The 24,873-nt window shown below is 41.1% G+C and overlaps 2 protein-coding genes across 2 annotated transcripts in view; both read left to right on the top strand.

The window, feature by feature from the left end:
* The first annotated feature begins 12,284 nt into the window (after nucleotides 1–12,284).
* Sqor (sulfide quinone oxidoreductase) overlaps nucleotides 12,285–24,873 on the top strand; it is a 43,787-nt gene continuing 31,198 nt past the window's right edge. Inside the window, exon 1 of the mRNA XM_042687950.1 lies at nucleotides 12,285–12,364. The gene's annotated coding sequence lies outside the window, so the exon portion shown is untranslated. The remainder of the gene's footprint in view (nucleotides 12,365–24,873) is intronic.
* Nucleotides 23,184–23,464, top strand: LOC122114643 (cytochrome c oxidase subunit 6C-like). Its single transcript, XM_042687952.1, has one exon. It carries the CDS (start codon nucleotides 23,184–23,186, stop codon nucleotides 23,409–23,411), a length of 228 nt encoding a protein of 75 aa, XP_042543886.1. The 3' UTR covers nucleotides 23,412–23,464.

The following is a 24,873-nucleotide window of genomic DNA, read 5'->3' on the forward strand; positions in this document are numbered from 1 at the left end:
ACATATTACCCATTATTTTAAGGTCATCGATAAATCCTTACCTTGGTAATTAAAATCTAAAACTTTAGCCCGTTACAGTAACCTAGAAACTTAACTAACTAAATTAGAGCCCGTACAGTTAGTCTTAATGTTTTTTTCGCAAAACAGGGAATTGGTTGAAAAAGTTGCCTTTATTTTGAAACTCTGAAATGTGTACTGAGCCGAGATAATGGTTACTGTGCAGTGAGCATTATATAAATATGCAGACACTGAATGTGGTACCGATTGTGTCCACAGGGAAGATTTTGATGGATTCAGCCTAAAATATACCAGTTACCAAACCTAAAACATTTGTCTGGTGTTTGTCTTGTGAAACAGTGATTACTTTTTGTGCACTTAATAAAGTCTCTTAGTCAGTATTTATCTAGCAACATCCTGTACATGGTGTGGTATTGTTCCTTTTTTGTCTATTATGCATCCTACTTTTTTGCTGTTCTTCTCTTTTCTTCCTCCAAAGTTCTTCATGGATTGAGTAACAAAAATGCCAATCTACTTCTCTTCAAGAAAAATGATAGGAAGTATGTGAAAAGTATAGTACACATACCCTGACTTCATAAAGTTCCTTGTTGCTATTGTTATATTGTTATTTTGGCCATATTGGAGTTTGAACTCAGAGCCTCACACTTAGTATGGGCTGGTTCTCTACCATTTCAATCACACCTCCAGCCTTCTTTTTTGTTGGTTATTTCAAGGTAAGGTTGTGAAGTTTTTCAGCCTGGGCTGGCCTTGAACTACAGTTGTTCTGTTCTCGGTCTCTGGACTATCTGGGATTACAGGTATGAGCCACTGGTGCCCAGTTTCCTTTATAGTTCTTTTAGAATAAATATAATAGCTATAACCTAGCTGTCTGTAATCCTTGGGAGGCTGATGTGGAAGGGCTGTGAGTTTGAAGCTAGCCTAAACTACATAGTGAGGTCTACCATTTTTTTAGGAAAGCTATTTTAAAAGTTTGGTGCTTAGCTCGGTTTGCTTTGTGAAGCCAAATGCCATAGTAAGAGTAAAGCAAAGAACAAGTAGTCTAATGACTCGTGTCTGTAACCCTAGCTATGCAGGAGGCTGAGATCTGAGGATTGTGGTTTGAAGCTGGCAGGGGCAGGAAAGTTCATAAGACTCAGAAGCAGAAAATGAAGCTGTAGCTCAAGTGGTAGAACACTAGCCTTGAGCAGAAAATGCTTAGGGACAGTGCCTAAGCCCCGAGTATTTAAAAAAAAAAAGCATTTAAAAGAAAAACTCCATAGACAATGTAAGTAAAGGAAAGGCAATTAGAAGATGGGTAAAATTTGGAGCCTGGGTGATAATGTAGAGGTAGAAAAGGAAAAGACCATCACCAAAGTGGAAGGCCAGGATACTCTGAACATTCCATGAATAAGGCCTATAGGCTAGTTAAAAAAAACTTTCACTTGCTTTTAGGATTAAAAAAATAAGTAATAGAAGGTTGCCCCCTATCGTCACTTCATTATCAACTGAAGAAGAGGTAGCTGCTCGTTCTGGTTTATACCATGGATGTATTCCTGATGTACTCCAGGAAGCCCACAGTAGTCAAGTTCAGGTAAGGATGGAGCAGAAAAATGAGTGATAATGTGTGGATGCTGAATACTTATTTTTTATACTTGATGGTTTTATTAGTCCATTTGAAAAGATGGTTGGAATATGAAGAAATAATAAGAAATCATGTCTATAGACCTGAAGCTTCCTGGCCTCTGATGGTAAAATTTAAAAATATTTAATGCAGGGGCTGGGAAGGTGGCTCAGTGGTAGAGTGCTTGCTTAGCATGCACAAGGCCCTGGGTTCCATTCCTCAGCACCACATAACCAGAAAAAGTCCCAGAAGTGGTGCTATGGCTCAAAACTAGCCTTAAGCATAAAAAAAGCTCAGAGGCAGTGCTCAGGCCCTAAATTCAAGCCCCAGGACTGGCAATATATGTTCTTAAAGCATTAGGTCCCTAGTAATAAAACGGCACTGTGGACTCTGAAGCAAGACTTGTCTTGGTTCATTTTCCTACTTGATTTGGGGTCTTGGAGCAAATTGCTTAAATTCTGTATGTCTTTTTTTTTTTTTGGTCCTGGAGAGATCAAACCCATCCTTGATACGCAAGCACTTTGCTACTGACCTACATCCCAGCCCCAGTTTCTGGAAAGTTGGAATAACCCAAGAGTTTCTTGCTTCATAAGATGGAGAAGTTTTGCCAATTTTTGTATAAAAGTCTTAATAGAGTTCAAAGGTTGAGTGTTATCTGAGTGCCTAGACATCACAGGTACACTCAGGGGAGCATACTTAATTTTGCACCTTTTTTTTTTTTTGCTTATAAGTTTTCTATTGCCTAGAATCCTTTGTCCTGTAATCTCTTACTGTCAAAACTCCATTCTTCACATCCTCAAGAACTTTTTTTTAGTACTTTCATTTACTCAGGATATTAAAATTTTTTTTTTTTTTTTTTGCAGTAGTAGGGTTTGAACTCAGGACCAAACACTTCCTCGGCAGGTGCTCTAAGGTGTTGGAGCCAGACCCCTAGCAAAATCTTAGTTTTCTTTTTAAAATTTATTTTTAAAAATGTATTTTCAGTAGTAGTGTTGGAACTCAGCTCCTTGCAGGTAGGTACTATACCACTTGAACCATGCCCCCAGCTCTCAAAAGATACTTTTTTTTCTGGTCTGTAGTTGATGTGTTAAGGGTTTTCCAGAGAAACAGAACCAGTAAGATGCTTATTTTTTGGTGGTAGTATACACCAATAGTACAAGAGGTTTTATTCATGTTTATATGTATAGGGAAGGGTACATGCAGTCATGATAGGAATAAAAAAATGGATTTGTGTATGTGTTTGAGAGGATGGGAAAAAAGGGAATGAGTAAGGTTAGACTGAGATGGAGGCTACTAAGTCTGAAATTTTTAGGGTGGAAACAGAGGCTCAGAAGAATTTATTTTGCAGTCTGAGTTCAGACATTGGAAGAATTGCCTCTTCCTTGGGACCTCAATCTTTTTTAATAGAAAAAGACCTTCAACTGGGTTAAGCCCCTGTGCTCAGTTGAGACACCATAGGTAACCTGCTTCCCTTGAAGTGTACTGACGGGTTGTTTTATGGGATCTAGTGACTTTTCAGTAGAGGCAGGAAGGTCTCTAGTGAACTCTGATAAGTTCCAGCATATTTTACTTAGCGCCAACATTGATGCATGGTAGAAAGTAGCCTTTGTCTCTCCTGTCTTTTTAAGAGGGTGTGGGGCAAAAATAGGCTCTGAGGTGTTGTGGAAAGTAGACTAGGGCTTCACCAAGAAGAAAGAAGATCTCATTAAGAGGAGAGATGAGATGGAAAGTGGGGTTACCATTATGCAGAATCCATGCCAATACAAGCTCTTACACTGGCTTTTTGGGAGGCAGGGATTAGTGTTGGGAATGACATGCATGCATGCTAATCAAGTTTAGTACTGAGTTATAGCCCCAGCCACTCAGATTGGTTCTTGAGCAGACAGGACATGGAGGATGGAAAATACAGCTATGTTCTTGCCAGTGGTCTGGACAACAAGCTCTATGAAGACCTGCAGTGACTAAAACTAGGGTCTATACAGGGTTGTGTCATACTGTGACCTCATCAGGTTACCATGTAAAATAAACCATCATTTTTCAGATATATTTGGGGATCTAATCTGGTAGAGAAAGGATACATTTTAAATGACTATAATGATTATACATTAAACATCATAAAGTTAAACGTTACACAAAGTATTCAATTTTTGAAACTCAGACATGTCTAAGGAACTCGTCCTAGTGGCTTGTCAATCTAACCACTGCTTTCATGCCTCATTCTATGAGAGTAAAAACTAATGATAACAGGTACCAAGATCTTGGCATGAACTCAGAGAGAAAGAGTGGACTGTAGGACAGAAACATAGATGCCACATGTGTACTGTTTAGGTTTATACTGTTTCTATTTAGTTGGGGCTGGCCACATCTCAGAGGAGAGGTAGGTAATTCCAGAGCAAGCTCAGCAGTTGAACCAGACGTTTTTTTAAACAGCGGCTAAAGTATAGATGGCAGGATGCTGCCATCTTGTGGTAATACTCTGCCACTTCTACAAATTCTGACATTGTATAAACTTTATTAGTCTCATAGGTTCAATGAGATTTGGCTAAGCCATTTAAACTACAGTTCTGGTGAACAGTAAATCTTAGAAAGTTATCTATGTTAGTTATCTAAATTAGTTTAATTTTTCTCACTTTGCCTCATTTAGTTTGATATTGGCCTGAGGACTTCTGAGAGTTTTGTTCTCTACCTATCTCTGTCATTATATACCTGTCCTCAAGCAAGCTCGGTTTCCCCTAAAAAAAAGCATCTCAAGATCTTGTTGTGGACAAAAGCCCAGAGAATTCTTTTTTTTTTTAACCTATCTTATTGATTGGATCTGGGTGAATACTTGCCTTGAGAACTGGTAAAAGCTGTGGCCTGTAGTGCATTTCACTGGCTCAGTCAGTCACTGTCTTTAACATTTTGGGGAAATTATAGTAATGATTCCATTTCTATTTTTATACTTTAATAGGTGAAGTGTTTTGTCTCTCTCTGTCTCTTTCTCTGAGTCTATGTTGCCCCAATGCTGATCTTTAACTTTTGTTTCTCCTGCCTCAGCTTCTTTGGGATACAGATGTACTGGGGCTAGGATGACAGTTTCTGGTTCTCTTTTTTTTTTCCCATTGCCAATTTGATTGCTCTTTCCAAGAAACCAAACTTTTCATTTCATTTTCAAAATTTTATGATTTTATTTCTTCTGTTGATTTGAGATTTGATTATTTTATTACTCTTAGTACAAGTTAGGTTGTTGGTTTGAGATCTTGTTTTATTCTCATCACAAAAGTCTTTTAAATGATGATCAGTATCCCAAGTAAGAACATGTAACACATTTTTGAATTGTATCATATAGTAATTTTGGTGAAGAGAAGTCCAAACAAGTATGCTAGTGTTCATTATTCTAAAACTTAGCCAGAATGGAGTAATTCAAGTTTGGCCATTGCTTCACACACATTACAGATTTACTAGTTTTTCATAGACAAAGCCCTGCCCTTCAAAAAAAGTCTAAGGAAAATTATTGAATACATGTTTTTTTTCTTCAAAGCTCTTTTCCCTAGATCTAAGAAAAAGTCAACATTGATACACACGTTGCTTGAATTAAATGACACAGAATAGCATAACATATGCCATTAACTTTCTAAAAATATGAAGTAAAAGTGAAATGTTTGGCCAAGTATCAAGTCTGAACAAATAAGGTAGATTTTCTGCTGTCAGGGTGAAGTAACCACTCTATGATGTATAAATAATACCTTTTCATAATGAGTTTTGGGGGCTGGGAAGGTGGCTCAGTGGTAGAGTGCCTGCCTTGCATGCATGAGGCCCTGGGTTCAATTCCTCAGTACCACATAAGCAGAAAAAGCCGGAAGTGGCGCTGTGGCTCAAGTGGTAGAGCACTAGCCTTGAGCTGAAGAGCTGAGGGACAGCGCCCAGGCCCAGAGTTCAGGCTCCACAACCAGATAAAGGCAGGGCGTTTATCCACCACTCAGTTCATCCTGGCTCTGCCAGGAGGTCTGGAGGATGGTCATCTTCCCCGCTTCTCCTCCTCTATTTCAGTGTTGCAATGATCATAGGATCCCAGTGTGGTGCCTTCCTTGATCTTGAACTCTCTTTTTGCAGGTTGAATTTTGGTCAGAGCTTCAACTTCGCCTGCTTCAGCCTGTGATTCTTTTGTGTACAGTCTTGAGTATCTTGTTAACCTGCTTCTCAGCCTGAAGTAACTGCTGTACAATATGGATGGGCCATTGTGGCAGCCAGTGAGGTAAGTGATCTTGATTGATTCAGTAGCTCCAGGGGTCAGTTGACCTGGTGCCTCCTGTCTTTTATAGTTTCCTCTTAGCATTGTTTTTGCTGTGTCCCATAAGGTTTTGTATGTGGTGTTTTTATTTTCATTTGTGTCATTTCCTTTGTGATTCATTTTTGATCTGTTGGTTATTCCCATAATTTTGTGAACGTCCCAGTTTTACTTCTGGTATTGATTTCTAGCTTCATGCCATTTTTTTTTCAGAGATAATTTGTATGACATCTGTCTTTTACCATTTATTGAGACATACTTTCTGGCTTAACATACCTGGAATATGTTCCATGTTCACTTGAAAAGAATGTGCTTGTTAGCCCTGCTGGGTGTACTGTAGATATCTGTAAGATCCAGTTGGTTTATTGTGTTAAGTCCTCTATTTTTTGAAATTTATCTTCTGTCTGGTAGTTCCTTTTATTTTTGAAGGTGAAATGCCAAAGTCTCCAGCTATTGTAGAGCTTTCTGTTTCTCCCTTCTATTCTGTCAAGTTTTACTTTATGCATTTTGATGGCTTGGTTGTAGGTAAATACATTCATGTTTATAATTGTTATGCCTTTTTGTGATATTGAACATTTTTTTCAATGTATATTGTCCCTTGTGTCTTATAAACTTTCTTGATTCAAATTCTGTTTTGTCTAATCCTGTTTGTATGGAGTGTTTTTCTATCCTTTCACTTTTTTACATAGTTGTGACTTTTGATCCAGAGTGAGTCTTTTCAAGTCAGCAAAAGTTGGATCATGTTTTTTAATTCATTCTATCAATTGCCATCTTTTCATTGGAGAATTTAATCTAGTTACATTTTAAGTAATTATTGACTAGAAGGGATTTCTGTCATTTTGCTATTTGTTTTCTCTTTGCCTTAGAGTCCTTTTCTCCCTTATTTCCTGCCTTTATTCTAGTCTTATTTGGTTAGTTGATTTGTTTTTGGTAGTAAGCATTTAAAATTCTTTAAATTTCCTTTCATGTACATTCTATAGATTTTTTTTTGGTGACAGTAATGGGTATTGCATTTAACATTAAGTTGTAACACGCTAAGATAAACTTTTGCTAGATGAACTTCAGTAACATATGAAAACTTTGCAAACTTAACAACTCTGTCTTCTACCCCTTTTGTCTGTTGATATAACACATTTGAATCTTTATATACCGTGTCTTCTAAATATCAACTAATCTTTAAAATATGTTACATAAAAATATGGAGTTATAAAATTATAATAATATGAGCTTTTAGGCTAATAATTGTTTTTTAAGTCATTTAGAAAACAACAAGTAGAGCTATAAACTACCTTGTAATAAAACCTTTTTGTAATTGCCTACATATTTACCTTTTTGGGTTCTAGTGGTACTGGAGCTTGAACTTAGGGCCTTGTATTTGCATGGCTTGCTTGCTTAGCTGGCATTGTACCACTTGATCCATGCCTCCAGCCCTGCCTTTTGTTGGTTATTTTGGAGCTGGATTCTAGCAAACTTTTCTTTCTGGGCTGGTTTCAAATCTTGATCTTCTTATTTCGGCCTCCTGAGTAGCTAGGTTTATAGGCGTGAGTCATAGGCAAGTAGCAAACTATTTGGTAACTATTCCTATCACTCTCTTAGTCTGCTTTGTCCTGCTGTAACAGAAATACAAAATGTGAGTAACTTGTTAGGAACGGAAATTCATTGACTTGAGCTTGTAATGAACAGAAACAGAACTGGCTTGCAGTTTGAAGGCTGTTCAATGTCAGGGTGTGGGCACTCGATGCACATCATGGGTGTAAGGTGGGGGTGAAGAGGACAAGAGTGGCAGGATTTGCTCTTTTATAATGCCATCAACACCACCCAGGAAAGAGGAACCCTTCCCACAGACCTGTACTTCCCCAAGGCCCCACCTCTAATACCCAGCTATAATGGCAATAAAATTTCAACATGAGATTTGAAAGGGACAGATCAGAGCAATGGCATTACAGCTGTAATAACTAAAATTCTAGTACCAATCACTAACTAAATGCTTACTGTATTCTAGGTAGAACACTGATCACTTTTATGTAAAAATTTATGAGGTTTATATATGTTTATACATTTATTCATATGAAGTGCTTTAAAAAATACTCACTAGTACAGTTAACTGGGGCCAATTAATGCATTCCCCAAAGTAAACTTTAAGGTTCATATTCCACAGACTGAAGCTCAAAGGATATGCTGTTTCATCTCCTAGCATACTCTTGGGGTAAAGGGATATATTTCAGCTATATTTTACACATAAGGAAATTCAGGAAAATGAATTGACTAAAGCTAAATTTCCGAAACAGACTGGATTCCAGATCTAGTATTTTTCTTTGTTTGCTTGTTTTTTTTGGGTCCGGTCGTGGAGCCTGATCTCTGGGCCTGGGTGCTGTCCCTCAGCTCTTCAGCTCAAGGTTAGCACTCTACCACTTGAGCCACAGCGCCACTTCTGGCTTTTTTCTTTTTTCTTATGTGGTGCTAAGGAATTGAACCCAGGGCCTCATGCATGCAAGGCAAGCGCTCTGCCACTGAGCTACCTATCCAGCCCTAGTATTTTTCTTATATCCTGAGGGAACCCTCTGGATGGAAAGTCTAGGCTTGTCTCTAAGCCACACCACTGATCTATAACATTTTTTTTTTTTTTTGCCAGACTTGGGACTTGAACTCAGGGCCTGGGCACTGTCCCTGAGCTGCTTTTTACTTAGGGTGAGGGTTCTACCACTTGAGCCACAGTGCTACTTCTGTCTTTTTTGCATAGTTTATTGGAAATAAGAGTCTCATGGACTTTCTTGCCCAGGCTGGCTTTGAATTGCGATCCTCAGATCTCAGCCTCTGAGTAGCTAGAATTATAGATGTGATCCACTGACTCCCAGAGCTTTGTTATTTTGTAAATAGGGGCTTTTTTTTTTTTTTCCAGGGCATGCCTAGACCATAGTCTTCCTAGTTGTATCTTCTGTGTAGCTGAGACAAGGGTGCTTGGGGCTAAGTGATGCAGGTCTCATGAGCTTTCTGCCTCGTCTAGCCTCAAACTTCAATCCTCCTAATGTCAGCCTCACTAGTAGCTAGGATTATAGGCATGTGGCACCATACATTTTACTTTGAGCCTTTTAATAATCCCTCTTCTACTTAAGGTATCCAGAGCTGGTTTCTTGTTTGCAACAAAGGATGCTAACTGAGACAGAACACTGTATTTGTGAAGCACCTCCATATACATTAGTGTTTCTGGTCTGAAAAACAACTTGATCTTATATGACACAGATGAAGAAACTGCTCTGGAGCCTGATAGCAGTTTTAGTTATTATTTGATAAGCATTTTGGCTGTGAGCAAACGAGCAATTTGGGAAGTGTCATGAAGCATAAAACATAACCATTAATTTCTGTAGCTCACCTACTCTCTCCTGGTTCTGAGACTTCTGGCATGATGGACAGTGGGGGCTGCATGGTCCTAGTGGACGGTAGGACCTCATCCCCAGCTCCCTGCCTGTATTTGCCATGCCCATACCCTGTCTCCTTCAGTGGGTCAGGAATAGTATCATTTTGCCTGGGTTGGTATCCGATGTTAGGGAGGAGGGTTTGTTGGGGACCAGTGTATGCTGCCTCTCCAGCTCTTCACTCATCCAGGAAGCATTTGTGGTAGGGAAAGGATTAGGGTGAAACTTGGTGAAGGGGCAGCAAACAGGTCCTATTTGAAAGGATGTACCGGTGGAAATGGCCTCTTTGCAGGATCGACCTCTTTGCTTTGCTTTTCCTCCTGGTGCTTGTCCTTTATTGTTACACTGCCGATCACGTTCTCCGTTCTATTCTTCATTCTTGCCCATTCCTGCTGTTAGCCCTTCCTACCACAGTCTTCTCAGAACCCTTTCAGTTTCCTTTTCCCTTTCCTGGATGTTTGTGACTTGTAATACATCCTTTGCAGTGCCGGTCCCTCCTCTCATATCCTTTGCCACTGTTTAACCATGCTTTTCCTAGTTTTCCATCTCCGTAAGTGCACATTTCACTATTCGGAAAACTTCACATGGGTAGAAATGAAGTCTGGTGTTTTTCAGGTGCGTGCGTAGACAACAAGCACAGGTTTCACTTGGCACATATGACATAGACTCAAGAGAATATCCATTAGAAGAAAGAATGGCTAATTCTGAGCCTCCCCCTCCACGTCTGACAGGCAGGTACCAGCTCCTGTTCTCCTTTGATAGGCTCTTTTGCAGTGGGTGAGATAATGGAATGGTGTCTCCAGATGTGGGATTGCTCAGGAGATGTTTCTTGAAATTTGATTGCACAGCCACCAGCTTCAATCCACTTAGCAAGCAGCAATGTGCCGATTCTTCCCTGTCTGAATTCTTCCCAAGGGAATCAGGATTTCTTAACTGGGGTGAGGAGGTGGGAGGGTTGTGGAGTGAGGTGATTCATTTTGGAAATAGAAGGGGGGCAGTTTTTATTAAAATTTAGGACACAATTTATTGGTTTAGAGGATGGGAGGGAGGGAGGGATGCCAACCTCCTGGGCTATGTAGATAGTGCCATACCACAAGGATTCAGTCTTGAGTTCTACCCCTTATTCAAGTACACAGATTACTTCTTGGTAAAATAAGCTCAGTTTAGCTCTACTCATTGCAAGATTAAACATTTCTTTGTTTTTTCAAGATATTAAATTGTCTTAAGAATGGCTGTATTGGTGAAAATCAAGAGGAGATTATACTTTATTTTGTTTAGAATTTTGCTACTGATTATTCACCATGGTAGAAATGGGGGTCACAAAAGTAGGGTTGGGGCATTGCTCAAGTGGTAGATTGCCTGTTCAGCAAGCTTCAGACCTTGAATTCAAACCTCAGGGCTGGGTATATGGATGGCTCAAGTGGTAGAGTGCTAGCCTTGAGCTGAAGAGCTGAGGGACAGCACCCAGGCCCAGAGTTCAGGCCTCACGACTGGACTCCCAAAAAAAAAAGAAAAAAAGAAAAAGCTGGAAGTGGTGTTGTGGCTTAAGTGGTAGAGTGCTAGCCTTGAACAAAAGAAGCTCAGGGACAATGCTCAGGCCCTGGGTTCAAGCCCACAAAACAAAAAAAAACCACCAAAAAACCTCAGTACCACAAAACATAAAACAGAAACAATGCTGTAAATGCAATGAAAATAAAAAATCTTTAATGAACATTTATAACTATGGTGTTTGTGGTGATTTTTACCAATAGATGCATTTAGGAAGTAGAGTTGTAGTTCAAGTGGTAGAGCACTAGCCTTGAGCAAAAAGCTCAGGGACAGTGCCCAGGCTCTGAATTCAAGCCCCAGGACCATCACACACACACACACACACACACACACACACACACACACACACACACACTCAACAACCATAGATGTATTTAGTATAGAAACTATTGCTTGAAACAAAAACCTCAAAAATCATTAAAAATGCACAAAACCAAAATAAGTATAAAAACAAATAATTTACTTTTAAAAGTATTTTTTTGAGAGCTGAGCACTTATATTTCTAAAGTCATGAAAACTTAAAAGCCCAGCAAGCTGGCTTACACCTGTATTCATGAGGCTGAGATCTGGGGATGGTGGTTCAAAGCCAGCTTGGGCAGGAAACTCCATGAAACTCATGTCCAATTAGCCATCAAAAAAGCTGAAAATGGACCTGCGGCTCAAGTGGTAGAGCACTAACCTGAAGCAAAAAAGCTCAGGGACAACCCCCGGGTCCTGAGTTCAAGGCCCAGCACTGGCACATACACTCAAATAGTGCAGCAAGACCTTGGGGACAGTTTGTGTTTGTTTAGAAAAGCCTCCTGATCTGTTCTGTGCAGTCTAGTTCTACTTTTGTCCTCTGTAGGAAAGAAATAGCACATTGAAAATCATGAAGTAATTGGGGCAGAACACGGGGTGGTGGCCAGGGACTGATTGAAAGCCAGCTGGCCCCGGCCTGCAGTCACAGAAAGGAAGACCCTATGCTTTTCAGAGCCTGGTCTGCAAACTGAGCTCAGCAGAAGCTGCAAGGCTGTAGTGGGAATGAGGTGAGAGTCGCAGGACACATTGGAGCACCCAGTGCAAACGGCCGGGGCCTCTCTCCAAGTGCCCGCCTTGCCTTCCCTTTGCCAGTTGGGATTGTGCAATGCACCCAGGGGCGGGAGCATCAGGTGCCCCGGTGCCCTTGGCTGTGTGTGTGTGTGTGTGTGTGTGTGTGAGTGTGAATGAGTCTGTACTGCCAGTCACCCCGCAGGCAGCTCCTGGGAGAGGGGGGCACTGGAACAATGGGGGTGGCTCTGTCCCCAGTGCAAGCTAATGACAGGGTTGCACTAGGCCAGGGTAGCAGGGAGACCTTTCTGGACTTTTCCTTTCCGGGCATGGAGAGCCTTGTTCTCCCCGCCTCGCCTGGAGCCTCCTCCTCCTCCAGGGCTGGGCAGCTGGGCGGCAGGGCGGGGCTCCAGCCGAGCCCTGATCCCCAGCAGGAAGCAACAGCTTTTGCTGCCAACGCTGTGGCCAGGAGGCTTCTTCGCACACCCTTTGGTAAGAAGGCTTCGGATGGTAGTTGGCCTCTGATCTCTATCTCTGGTGGACCCTTGCCAGGACAGGGGGACTGGGTGGAGACAGAGATCATCCCTCTGTCCCGCACCCTCAACTTATTCTTTCCTTCCAGACACCTCCTAGACGCAGATTTTGCCGTGCTCTTCTGAAACCCAGCTCCTGGGGACATTTACTTCTTTCTGGGAGCGTCAGAGCCTGGTCTTGGGGGTGGAGCTGTGGGTAGGCTGACCTGCCAGGGAAGGTGAAAGAAAACCTGAGGTCTCCGCGCGCTTGGGAATTTCCCATGCCTTTCACTTGTTGATTGTGTAGCTCCATGCGTGTCTCGTTGCCCTAGAGCAGGAGTGGGTGCTCAGCTTGGGGGATGGGCCGGATCTGGTTGGAGATCCCTCCATCTGCCCACAGAGATGACACTTTCACACCAGCTAGGCATAATGCAGGGTCAGTTGGGACCTGAACCCTGGGGCTGGCAGAGGAGAGCATTTAGGGCCACAGGCTGATTAGGAATTGGTAGGAAGCTGCCGAAAGACTGCTCAAAAGGAGCCAGGTTGTAAGTAAGCATAGCTCTGGATTTGCCTGGGTTGCCCCTTATACTGCTGTACTGCAGGGTTTGGAATCATTTTTGTTCTCAGGTACCCCTTTGGCAGTTTTGGGACCCTTTCTCAGAAGAGTACTTTAAAGACATGAAAGAAAAGGCAGAGTATTTAAAAAAAAACAGTTATGATGACATGTAGAAATATTAAAATAAACTGGGGGTGGCTCTCACCTGTAATCCTAGCTACTCAGGAGGCTGAGATCTGGTGGACTGCTGTTAGAATTCAGCCAGGGCAGAAAAATCCCTATCAGTTAGATATAGTGAAAATAAAGATGTAAACACATTTTTTTTTTCTCCATCTAGATTCCTGGGCCCCAAATTAAGATCCCTTGATAACAGAAAGGGCATGGCCTAGGAAATTGGGTACCTTGTTTCGGGGCTTAATAGTTCCACGGAAAGCCTGATGGCTTTGGGTTTGAATCTCTTATCTGATTCTTCATTGTAAAGTAGAAAAAAAAAACCCAAAACACCAGTCAGTACCTTCCTATATATTTTAAGGCATTCAGCACTGCACCAAGTATAGAGGGGTTAAATGAGTTCTATCTTTTCGAACTGGTCTGTCTCCTGCTTCTGTAGGCAATAGCCATTATTCAACCCTGGTATATGGGAGCTATTCAATCAATCTTTATTGACCAAATAAATGAATTGGTGAAGGTTGCTTGTGACTACGTTTAAAACCAAAATTAATCAAGGAGACAGCTGGTGGTTTGGGAAATGACTGTTTAAATTTTGAGCTTTTTTTTTTCTCTCTTATATCTGGCTGAATAAACACATAAACACCTGGAACTGGAGTACTTGAAATGTCAGTGAGGACCCATGAGTCTGTGTGTCAGTCTGTATGACTGGTGCTCTGCCAGAGAAAAATGAAATTGAATGTTGAAGGGAAAAACAGGAATCCTTGGCCGAAGTTTCTTCTCCATCCTGCTTGTGTTAAGGCTTGTTCATCTGCTGTGTTGTAACACAGGAAATGTCTTATAAGGAAAGAAGACAGACTCACGATGAGGCATTTCTGGACCTAGATGAACATTTATCTTCCCTCTTTTATCTTTTCCCAGCCCCTTATTCAACACAAAATTCCTTTCTGACTCTGGAGACTTGGTAAATGGGACTTGTGTATGTAGTGTGTTAAAAGTTGCCCAGATTAGGCCTGAAGCCATGAAGCCTTGTTTATAGATTGAGAGCTCCCCAAGAGAGTGGGGTTATGGCTTTATTTTAAAATTTTTATTATTTTTTGTTATTTTATTATTTAAGTAGTTATACAAAGAGGTTTCAACTCAACATGTCTATGAGCACAAAGTGGTTTTGTACCGAGAGTCTGTGTAGGATGCTTGAGATAAGATATGAGGTAGCACATTTTCTCTGGCTAACTTTGGTTGCTAGTCATGAGACTCATGGTCCCAGGTGATCAAATCTAGTCTATGATTTTGAATCATAGAACAAGAGGGCATTTCTTTTTATCAGTCATGGGGCCTGAACTCTAGGCCTGGGTACTGTCCCTTACCTCTTCAGCTCAAGGCTAGTGTTCTACCACTGTAGCCACAGCGCCACTTCTGGCTTTTTCTGCTTATGTGGTGCTGGGAAATTGAGCCCTGGGCCTCAGGCATACCACTGAGCCACCTTCCCAACCCGAGGGCATTTAAACTGAAGTAGATATATCTGTTAATTTTATTCTCAGGGAAATGAACTCAGTGTAGTTAAGTGGTTTGCTCATGGTCTTACCACTTTGGTTTTCTTATTTTCTTTTTCTTTGTGGTCGTAGGGCTTGAACTCTGGGCCTGGGCACTGTCCCTCAGCTCTTCAGCTCAAGGTGAGCACTCTACCACTTGAGCCACAGCACCACTTCCAGTTTTCTGGTGGTTAATTGGAGATAAGAGTCTCATGGACTTTACTGCCTGGGCTGTCATGATCCTCAGATCTTAGCCTCCTGAGTAGCTAGGATTACAGGCATGAGCCACCAGCGCCTGGCTCCTGGTTTTCTTACAAAGTGGGGATAATGTTTTCCACTTCTCTAGTTATCACCAGAAACTATACAAAGTGCATATCACTGTGTCTGGCACATAGCATGCCTTCCACAAATGATTTATCTTCCTGATCCTTTTATTATCCCTTGCATCTTGCACTGACCTGTAGTAGCTACGCAGTGGATGAATCATAGTAGATTATGGTGCAATTACGGGACTTGGTGGAAAGATTCCTTCCCTTCTGACTATGTTGCGAACTCTGGCCAATATTTGCTACAAAAATTTTACAGCTGTGATGAACTCGAGGAGTTAGAACATATCTCAGTGTGAATACCTATTTGTGAATTTCCCTGTCACTTTTTTCTCTTTTCATTAGAGTTTTAGAGAAGGAAATAACCTTTGAAACTACCCAGGCTAGTCCTTTTTATGAAGAAAGCATGATCCAGAATGGCTAAGGATGAGCTTTTCCTGGTATTACCTGGAATATGGTCCAAGGTCTCTTGACAGTTGACATACCCTTAGACAAAACTTCACCAGGAACGGGTAGCTATGTGGTCTGGTTGGCCATAGGAAAGGCATGAGCTGTTAGGGAACTTGATACACCTATTACCTTTTATACATCTCATTCTGTCCTATTAAAAGATTGACTGTAGCGTCTCTCTAATCATCTTCAAGCATCATGTATAATTTGTAATTAAAGAGTCTTTTTTTCTCATTAGGACCTCACACACTGGATTCCAGGAAATGATATTATTGAGTAATGGCCAGTCTCTTGTTTACAAAGACACTACCCTTTCAGAGCCTCCTTGTCTGTAAGATTCTGGGCAGAGATCCCAATGCATCCCAGCTGATGAGTAATTTTATTGTCATAAGGCAGATTTAATAAGTCAAGTTGCAAGTTGATCCTTGTGTGACTGGTAGCCAATGACTTCCATCCAAGCCTCCCTCTCCAGTGAGTCTGAGGATAGCTGCGTCTAGGTGTTTATAGTAGACCTTGAAAGGAAACCTGTAGTACCTGACTAGAGGCCAACTCTGCATGCATGCTGGGTTGGAAGTGAAGATAGGTTGTGTTTGGCTTTGTTATTCATGTAGTATAACTTGAAAAGCCAAACTCCTATAGCAAAAAGGAAACAAGGCCTGTTTGTCTCTATATCACTTGGTTAAAACAATCAACTTTCAGTGATAATCCGATTTGCTGATTAAATATTTTCTTTTTTTAGAGCTTGGATGCAAAACTTCTCCTTATGTGAATATAATTTTTCTTTTCTGCCTAGCAGTTGGATTGATTTAGTGAGATTGGCAGTCTTCCCATTACAATGTTTCCTCTGATCGGAAAGTACCATAACTATAAGCTAGGGACACTTGTAGAGAATTTCTCAGGAGAAAAGGAAGTTCATGTTTCCTTTTATAGTTCTCTTTAATAATCCCCCCCTTCGTCCATACTGGGGTTTGAACTCAGTGCCTCAAGCTTGCTTACTTACCCATTCCTCTACCACTCTCATGGCTTGCCTCAAGTCATCATCCTCTGGATCTCAGCCTCTAGAGTAGCTATGATTACATATGTGAACCCTTACTAATACAGTTGACCCTTTAAAGAACTAGCGAACAAAGACTTCAATATGGCTCCAAGCTTTGAATCAACAAGAGAGCTGTGCACACTGCCTATTTCTTGGATGACTTAGTCCTGGTCTACTCCAGGAGCACTTGCTTTTCAGCTTAATATTTAAGCGAATGTTTGGATTGGTAATAGTTCTCAAGGGAGTGTTCCATCATGGCCTGCAAGGCTAAGTGAAGATTGCTTCATTTTCTTTGTTTGTTAGCAATATAGTAATTCAACTCTTGACCAATGGGCAGGAGAGGGTGCTGTCATTACTCAAGAGGAAGGGTGCAGCCCGCATAGTCCCTTTGCTTTCTTTGTCTTACCACACTTTGTACCTTCATTTCACTTTGAGTAATCCCATATAGTTACTTACATCCTATCTTCATTGTATTTACCTGGACGAGTGTATATAATGTGGTAGTTTACATCCTTCCTTCCTTCTTTATCCCCCTCATAGCTCAGGACACAAAAACTCCTTCATTGTCCCACATTCACCTTCACTTCTATTCCCACTGCCTGCACCCAGCTCTTGTGATGCCTGCAGTTCTGAAGCAGCCCCTTCTCAGATCTTCATACTCCTGTTAAGTTGCTCTGATTGATCTGTCTCCCTGGTGCCTATCACAATGCCTGGTGTTCAGTAAACACCGACTTCCTGCAGGAGAACCCATCTAGAAGCCAGAAGACCAGGGCGGGTCCTCAACCCTTTATTGATCAGCTTTCACTAAGATTCCTCATTCCACCTTCATACATGGCTTCATGTTCATTGTTTTTCATAATTATTCACCAACCCCTTTCCTTACCCTTATCCTCCATAGTTAGAATCATGTTCTATGTGTATATACATATGTGCGTGCCCATGAATATGTATTTTAGGTCTAGCAACTAAATACAAGCAAAAACATACAGTATTTGGCTTTTTGTGTCTTACCTTATTCTTGGCATATATTATTAGCGGCTGGTATTCCCTTAGCACACAATCTAGACTGGGAGTGGGGCAAGGACCATCAGTGTGGGTCATAAGTAGATGCTCAGTGAATACATTGGAAACATTTTTTTTTTTTTTTTAATGGGTCCGGTCCTGGGGCCTGAACTCTGGGCCTGGGCACTGTCCCTCAGCTCTTCAGCTCAAGGCTAGCCCTCTATCACTTGAGCCACAGTGCCACTTCCGGCTTTTTTCTTTTTGCTTATGTGGTGCTGAGGAATCGAACCCAGGACTTCAGGCATGCAAGGTAAGCGCTCTACCACTGAGCCACCTTCCCAGCCCCATTGGAAACATTCTTAAGTAGCAGCATGATAGTGACCATATGTATTTCATGTGATCATTTTGTAGGTACTCTCACACAGTTAGAATAGCTAAATGGTGTTTAATGTGTATGTTTTTGTGCAGGAAATAAATTCTAAAAGTAAAAATATACATCAGATTGTGTTTTCTTATTTTCAGTTCTGAAAACACTGCATGATTGAGATAAGTTCAATATGGGAATAAAGCTGAATTTGCACACAAATCTAGATTTCACAGGAAACTCATTCCTTAAACTCCTTTCTAAGCATTTCTGTCTGCCTTTTTGTCACTGCTAAGTGGATAGGAGAGAGGTAAAGAGTTTCTTTGATGGAAGGTATCTCAAGTTTCAGTAGAGTGGATGGCAGAGTGTGACAGAGAAAAGGAAAACTGGTGCTTCATTCCTCCAGTAATTATTGCATTAAAAAAGTCAAAATCTAGCTATGTTATTTAGTTGCAAAAGTCTGTCCCAATCATCCACATAATTACAATATTTTTGAGCAAGAGGTAATCAAATTGCTTTTTAAATGCCATCCGACAGTTCAGCAGAATCTATAAGGAGAAGGAATGGAACAAAAATTGGTTACACATGCAAAATCTTCCATCTGACTGAGCAGTTGGCACATGCATTTTAATGTAGGTGTCTTAAAAATGCACCTGGGATTTGCTTTAATCAAGAGTGGAGAAGCCATCAGACCAGGAGATGACTGCCATGAAGGAAGACATTTTAACTCACACTTCTCAAAGGCATCACACATCCTGTAGTCCCTGTGGGAAGCACATGGGTAGGTCAGGAGATAGAACAAGTGAAGGCAAAGATGGAAAAAGCTTCTATCGTAGTTTTTGTGAGACAGGAAGGGAAGCCTGCCTGGGTTTGGAATACTTTTAGTGGATTCTCAGTTCTTGGTGCTGGAGAGGTCAGGGCAGAGGAATATCAGTGTCTCCTGGAAGATAAAAGACAGATAGAGGAAGTAGCTTGGAATGTGGTCTCTGGAGGGTCTGTTTCCATAGCACAGGTGTGCTGACAGGTCAGTCCTTTACTATCTAGAGGTTAGCTAGGTCTTTCAAGGACTAGCAAATCTCTAAAGCATCAAACCATTATGAAGACAGAAAAAATAAACCTGATTATTACAGGAGGACTGGAAATATCTCCAGGAAGAGGAAGCAACCAGTTTTTTTTCCCCAGTTTCAAAAGCGTTTAATGCAGGGTCATGAATATTATTGCATGAATATAACAGTGTCATGAACATTCCTTGCATGTACTTTGGGTTAAGATGAGGTCATGAGAAGGGACCATAGAATTTGTGAGCCAGTGTCTGACATTTTTTTTTTTTTTTTTTTGGGTCCGGTTGTGGGGCCTGAACTCTGGGCCTGGGCGCTGTCCCTCAGCTCTTCAGCTCAAGGCTAGCGCTCTACCACTTGAGCCACAGCGCCACTTCTGGCTTTTTTCTTTTTTCTTATGTGGTGCTGAGGAATCGAACCCAGGGCCTCAGGCATGCAAGGCAAGCGCTCTACCACTGAGCCACCTTCCCAGCCCCAGTCTGACATTTTCTTAGCACTGAAGTAACTGCTCACTTTTCCAGACTTAGACCTGACTTCTGTGTTTTGAGTCAGAGGGTATGATGGCTAGTTTATCAGCTTGATTGGCTATGAGGTGATCAGATGTTTGATCAAACTATTCTAGGTATATCCACGAGTGTGTTTATGGACAAAGTTAACATTTTAAAGGTAGACAATTCTTCCAAGACAGAGTCTTGCTAACTTGGTCCAACTTGAGATCCTCCTCACTCTGACTCTTCTCTGTACCTGGAATGATAAACATGTGTGACCATACCTTGTTTATGACTATATTTCTAAAAGATAAAACCTCTTAAAATTACACCAGTACTTTTATTGCAACTCCCATGTCCCCAGATTTTCTTCTTTCAACTTAGCTAAAATTTCATACCATATATGTTCTCTCATCTTACTCCTTGGGATATAAACAAAGCACTTTAAATCTGAATGAAAGTAAAATTCCACAGAGTGGATATTTTCCTGAATTATTGAAGAATCAGTTTGAATTAAACCCTAATGCTTAATATAATTGTGTGAGTGCCTGCACCTGGATAATTTATAAAGAACAGAGATTTATTAAGATTCTAGAGACTGGTGGAAAGTCCAAGGTCCAGGGACCCACACAGCTGTGAGGAACCTCTTGCTTCATTATAACATAGTAGAGAGCATCACATGACAAGACACAGCAAGAATGGGCCAAGCTCACTTCTCCAACCTACTCCCATCATAACATTAACCCATTCATGAATTAACCACTTATTAAAGGCTCTACCTCTCAGTACAGTTGCAATGGGAATAACTTTCCAACACTCAGGTTTGAGGCCATGTCATAGCAGTGACCTTAGGCAAGTTCCCTCACTACGTAATCTAAGCATTACTTTTCTCATCTGCAAAAAAGAGATACTACTTTCAGAACTATGAGGCATAGAGCCATAGTACAACAGCTAGTAAACACTGACAAATGTTAGCTGTTATTATTATAATGGTTTCTCTATGCTTTTTCCATATCAGATCAAGTTTTGTGGAAATCATTTGGTTGAGAGGTATATAAGTAACTCTTCTGTAGCCTGAGGGCAGGTTTACTTAAATAGGCCAGAAGGCCTGAGAGGAGGATCTAATTGAAGAGTTTTCCAGTTCCACCATGTGGGCACCAGGTGAGTGCACTGAGGGCTCGTCCTTTTATGCCTCAGGAACTGCATCCCACAGTGCTTCAGACCTAATAGCTCCGAGGAAGTGTCTCCCTAATGTCTGGTGGGAAGCCAGGGGAGCAAAGCTAGATGCTGTTTGTTGTCTATGTTAATCTTTGATTTTGGACATATTCTCTAAGGTTGGTCTTGTAGTTATTGAAGCCTAAAGCCAAGTGAGCCTAGGCTTGGGTAGGCTTGGAAAAAAAACAATTGTAACCCATATAATACTTTTTTCCCCACAAAATAAAAAAAATAGCTGAAGAATTGGTAACAAGCTTGCTAGCTTGGTGGATCTTTTATTAAGAATGCTGTGGCTAATTCTTGTGTAGATAGCGGCTCTATTTAAACTCAGCCAGGTGTCCTAGCTGCTCACAAAGGAGTGGCATGTCATGTGACATAAGATGAACAGCGTTTGACATAGGCCATCAACTATTTATCCTGGAAAGGCTGGCTGGGGAAAGATGTGGAGTCCCTAAGACCTGTCCAGACCTGGGCAGGGAGCCAGCCAGGAAGCTATATAAGGTAGCTGCCTAATCGTTCAATCAACAGGGATTTTATTCTTCTAGTTAGACTGTGGATTTCTAAAAGCATTTATTGAGGTCCTTTGATAAGGTACATGACTGAGGATTAACTGAGGAAGTTGTATCTGACTTTTTTTTTTTTTTTTGTCGGTCATGGGGCTTTAACTCTGGGCCTGGGCGCTGTCCTTGAGCTCTTCAGCTCAAGGTAGGTACTCTACCACTTGAGCCACAGTGCCACTTGTGATTTTCTGGTGGTTAATTAGAGATAAGAGTCTCATGGACTTTCCTGTCTGGGCTGACTTTGAACCACGATCCTCAGATCTCGGCCTCCTGAGTAGTTAGGATTGCAGGCCATGAGCCACTGGCACCTGGCTTTGTATCTGACTTTATAGCATGACATCATTTAATTATAAAACATACTGCATGTGCTATTTAGTAAATGGAAGTTAATTTTTGTCCTATTTATTGAATAGAGATCAAGTCACTCTATCCTTCTGTACCATTGGTAGTTCATTCTTATTTCTTAAACAAGGATATACATTTCAGGAACTGGCACTGTGGCTCGATTGGTAGAGCACTAGCCTTGAGCTGAAGAGCCGAGGGACTGTGCCCAGGCCCAGAGTTTAAGCTCCATGACCGACAAAAAGAAAACAAAACAAAAATACCTGGAAGGATATACATTTCAGGCATCTTCTGGGTGAATTTGAAAGTTAGAGCAGATTCTTGTTTCTTCCTTATGTTAACAGAGGGTTTCCATGTTTTCTCTGCTGACTTTGGATCAAGTCCTTCTTTTCTTTTCTGTCTTCTAGTTAAGGTTGCATGCCTGTTACTTCCATGGATTGTCTGGTTTTCTGAGTGTTGCTAGAGACTTGGTTTATGTCAATGCCAGAAATCCCTGTTGGTTCTCAAGTGATGTTCTCTGACAGCACTTCTAACACCAAAGTCTGTTTTCTCCCCCAATACCAGCAAGTTCTCCTATACCAACTGGGCACCTAACAGTTCATTTTTGATATTTATTCTAAGTTAGCAGAGATCCCATAAGTGGTACAAGGCTCAGTCCTAAAAGATTGCCGCACCCACTTCAGATGCCTAGCAAGCACATGGGTGTCTGATTAATACAGATTCAGAGTTTCCAATAATCCTCTCACATTTGAAAATTATCTGGAACTACAAAAACTCAGCAAAAACACCTTACTCATGTTTATGTTTTGTGTGTGTGTGTGTGTGAGAGAGAGAGAGAGAGAGAGAGAGAGAGAGAGAGAGGGAGGGAGGGAGAGAGAGAGAGAGAGAGAGAGAGAGAGGATCTCAAGACATAGCCTAGAACTCTAGGCTGGCCTTGAACTCCTGACTGAGTCAGGAGTGCTGGGATTGCAACATGACCAGTTGTGTGCTGTGCATATACAGGCTACAAGTCAGGAATGGCCAAATGAAAGGTATGGGGACACAGAGCTTCCCTTCCCTCTTTGGCACACCACTCTCTGGAACGCCGCTCTCCCAGCACCAAAGCACATTCCTCAACCTGGAAGCTCTTCAGAGCTCATTCACCATTCCAGGGTTGTAATAGAATTCAACCCATTACTCTCCTTTCTTCTTGAAGGGTCAGGATGAGGCTCAAAGTTCCAACCCTCTAATCACAATTTGGACCCAGCTTGAATCACCTCAATACATACAGTCAGGAAAAAATAATTTAAGGGTTTTAGGAATGAGGAATAAGGACAAACTGATTATATCATAAATACAAAATGAGGTTAAAAATGATCATTATACATTATTGTTTCTTTTAAAAAACCTTTAAGTAGTTGGACAAAAGAGTTGTCGTTTAACAAAGCTGTTTGTGAATTCAATGTGTACTGTTTCTTATCTATAAAATTGTTTCGTGCCTCACTTCCTCTACAATGTTAGGTTAGGATCCTGGATTTTCTGATCTATATTTTTAGATGACATTATGTTAGAATGAGAGTGTTATTGAGCCTTTTTTTAACTTGAAATTTGAGACATGTCCTCTAACAAAAAGTGAAATAGGACTCTAACGGCTGGGGATTTTAGGATGAATGTTGGTTATTAATGAAGCTGATAAAACTGGCTAAGAGAGTCCATTGCTACCATGGCTTCTGGTACATTGGCAAAGCTTCAGATGCAGGATCTTCTGGCCAAGCGTCTGCGGATTCATATTGTTAGAGCATTCATTGTCTCTTTGAGGGTCTCAGCTCTCTATAAGTTTGGTGTGCCTGAACCAAGAAATAAGGCATATGCAGATTTCTACAGAAATTATGATTCCATGAAAGATTTTGAGGAGATGAAGAAGGCCGATATCTTTCAGAATGCAAAGTGAATTTGGAATGTGGAGAATTTCTTTGGATTGACCTGTGTTCCTGAACTATGAAACAATATGTAGGCTGATGAGTAGTTTCTCTTATAAATAAACAAATACTGTGGACCACCCCCCCCCAAAAAAAAAAACTGGCTAAGAGGACTGAGTGTTTATGTGGGTTGAATCCAGAAACACGTTTTGCATAGCCACTGAAAGAAGACAGAACTAGCCTTCTTGGCTGAGGGAAATATTTGTGCAAGTTTCAAGAGGTCGGATAACTCAATGTGCAGCTGGGTTGACTGCAAGCCAGAAACTTAGCCTCTTCTTCTCCAAGGTTGACTTTATTTAAAAGCAAAGCAAAATAAAACAAAACTCTTTCCATGGAGCTAAGAGGTAGTATCAGGACATAGAAAAATATTTTCCCTTTTCTGGGAAGTGATTCTGTTATTCTGCCGGCATCTAGAAAGGAAGCTAAGGTATGAAAGCTGTGTGTTCAACACAAAATACTTTCCCTAGTATTGCTACTAGACAGCTATATATACTTGGTGATTCCTTCCACAAGTCAGTGTTAAAATGTATTTGAATATTTTAAAATGTAAAATGTAGAATTCTTAAAGAAAACTTGATAGTAAGCATATACAAAAGAGAGGAAAAGTATCATTAATAGATATATCAAAACCATTGTTAATACTTAGGTGTCAGTGTCATGAAAAATAGTTCCCTCTTCTGGAAAGTTGTAGAAAATGTATTGTTCTCCCTCCATTTTCCCACTGATGCTATGAGAGAATTCCAGAGGGAATTTAAAGGAGGAAAAGTTTCCTTTAGCACATCGTGTCAGAGGGTTTGGTCCATTGTCACTTCCCTGTTGCTTTGGACCTGTGGTGAGGCAAGAATTCATGGCAGAAAAGAGCTATTCATTTTATGACAGCTGAGAAGCGAAGAGAAAGGGACCAGGATGTCAATATCTACTTCAAGGGTACATTCCCAATGACCTAACTTCCTCCCATTAGGCTTTACCCCCTAAAGGCTCACTTCCTCCCAATAATATCACACACTGGAGACCAAGCCTTCAATACCTGAGCCACTGGGGGAAATTTGACATCCAGACTATCACATTGCTGATACATAATTGTTCTAAAGAGCACAGAAATGATATCATGTTGTAGTTGAAAGTAGAGGCTCTGATACCAAAATACCTGGAATCAGATCATAATCTACCATTTATGGGCTGTGTGTCCTTTAGAGCGTCCTTGAAATGTTGTCTGCTTCAGTTTTATCATCTGTAAAGTAAGAACAATGATGGTAGCCCAGTCACAAGTTAAATGCTCACAGATGGATTGGAGATGTGGCTCAAGAGGTAGAGTGACAGCTGTGAGTGAAAATCCAAGTGAGAGCACAAGACCCTGAGTTAAAACACACACACACACACACACACACACACACACACACACACACACAAATGCTCACAGAAAGGGCTTAAAAT

The sequence above is a fragment of the Dipodomys spectabilis genome, unplaced genomic scaffold, assembly GCF_019054845.1.
Source record: "Dipodomys spectabilis isolate Male_0828 unplaced genomic scaffold, ASM1905484v1 ptg000108l, whole genome shotgun sequence".
Lineage (NCBI taxonomy): Eukaryota > Metazoa > Chordata > Mammalia > Rodentia > Heteromyidae > Dipodomys > Dipodomys spectabilis.

Bases quoted from the DNA above. Each gene is read 5' to 3' on its own strand.
- LOC122114643 (XM_042687952.1), top strand. From the start codon at position 23,184: ATGGCTTCTGGTACATTGGCAAAGCTTCAGATGCAGGATCTTCTGGCC.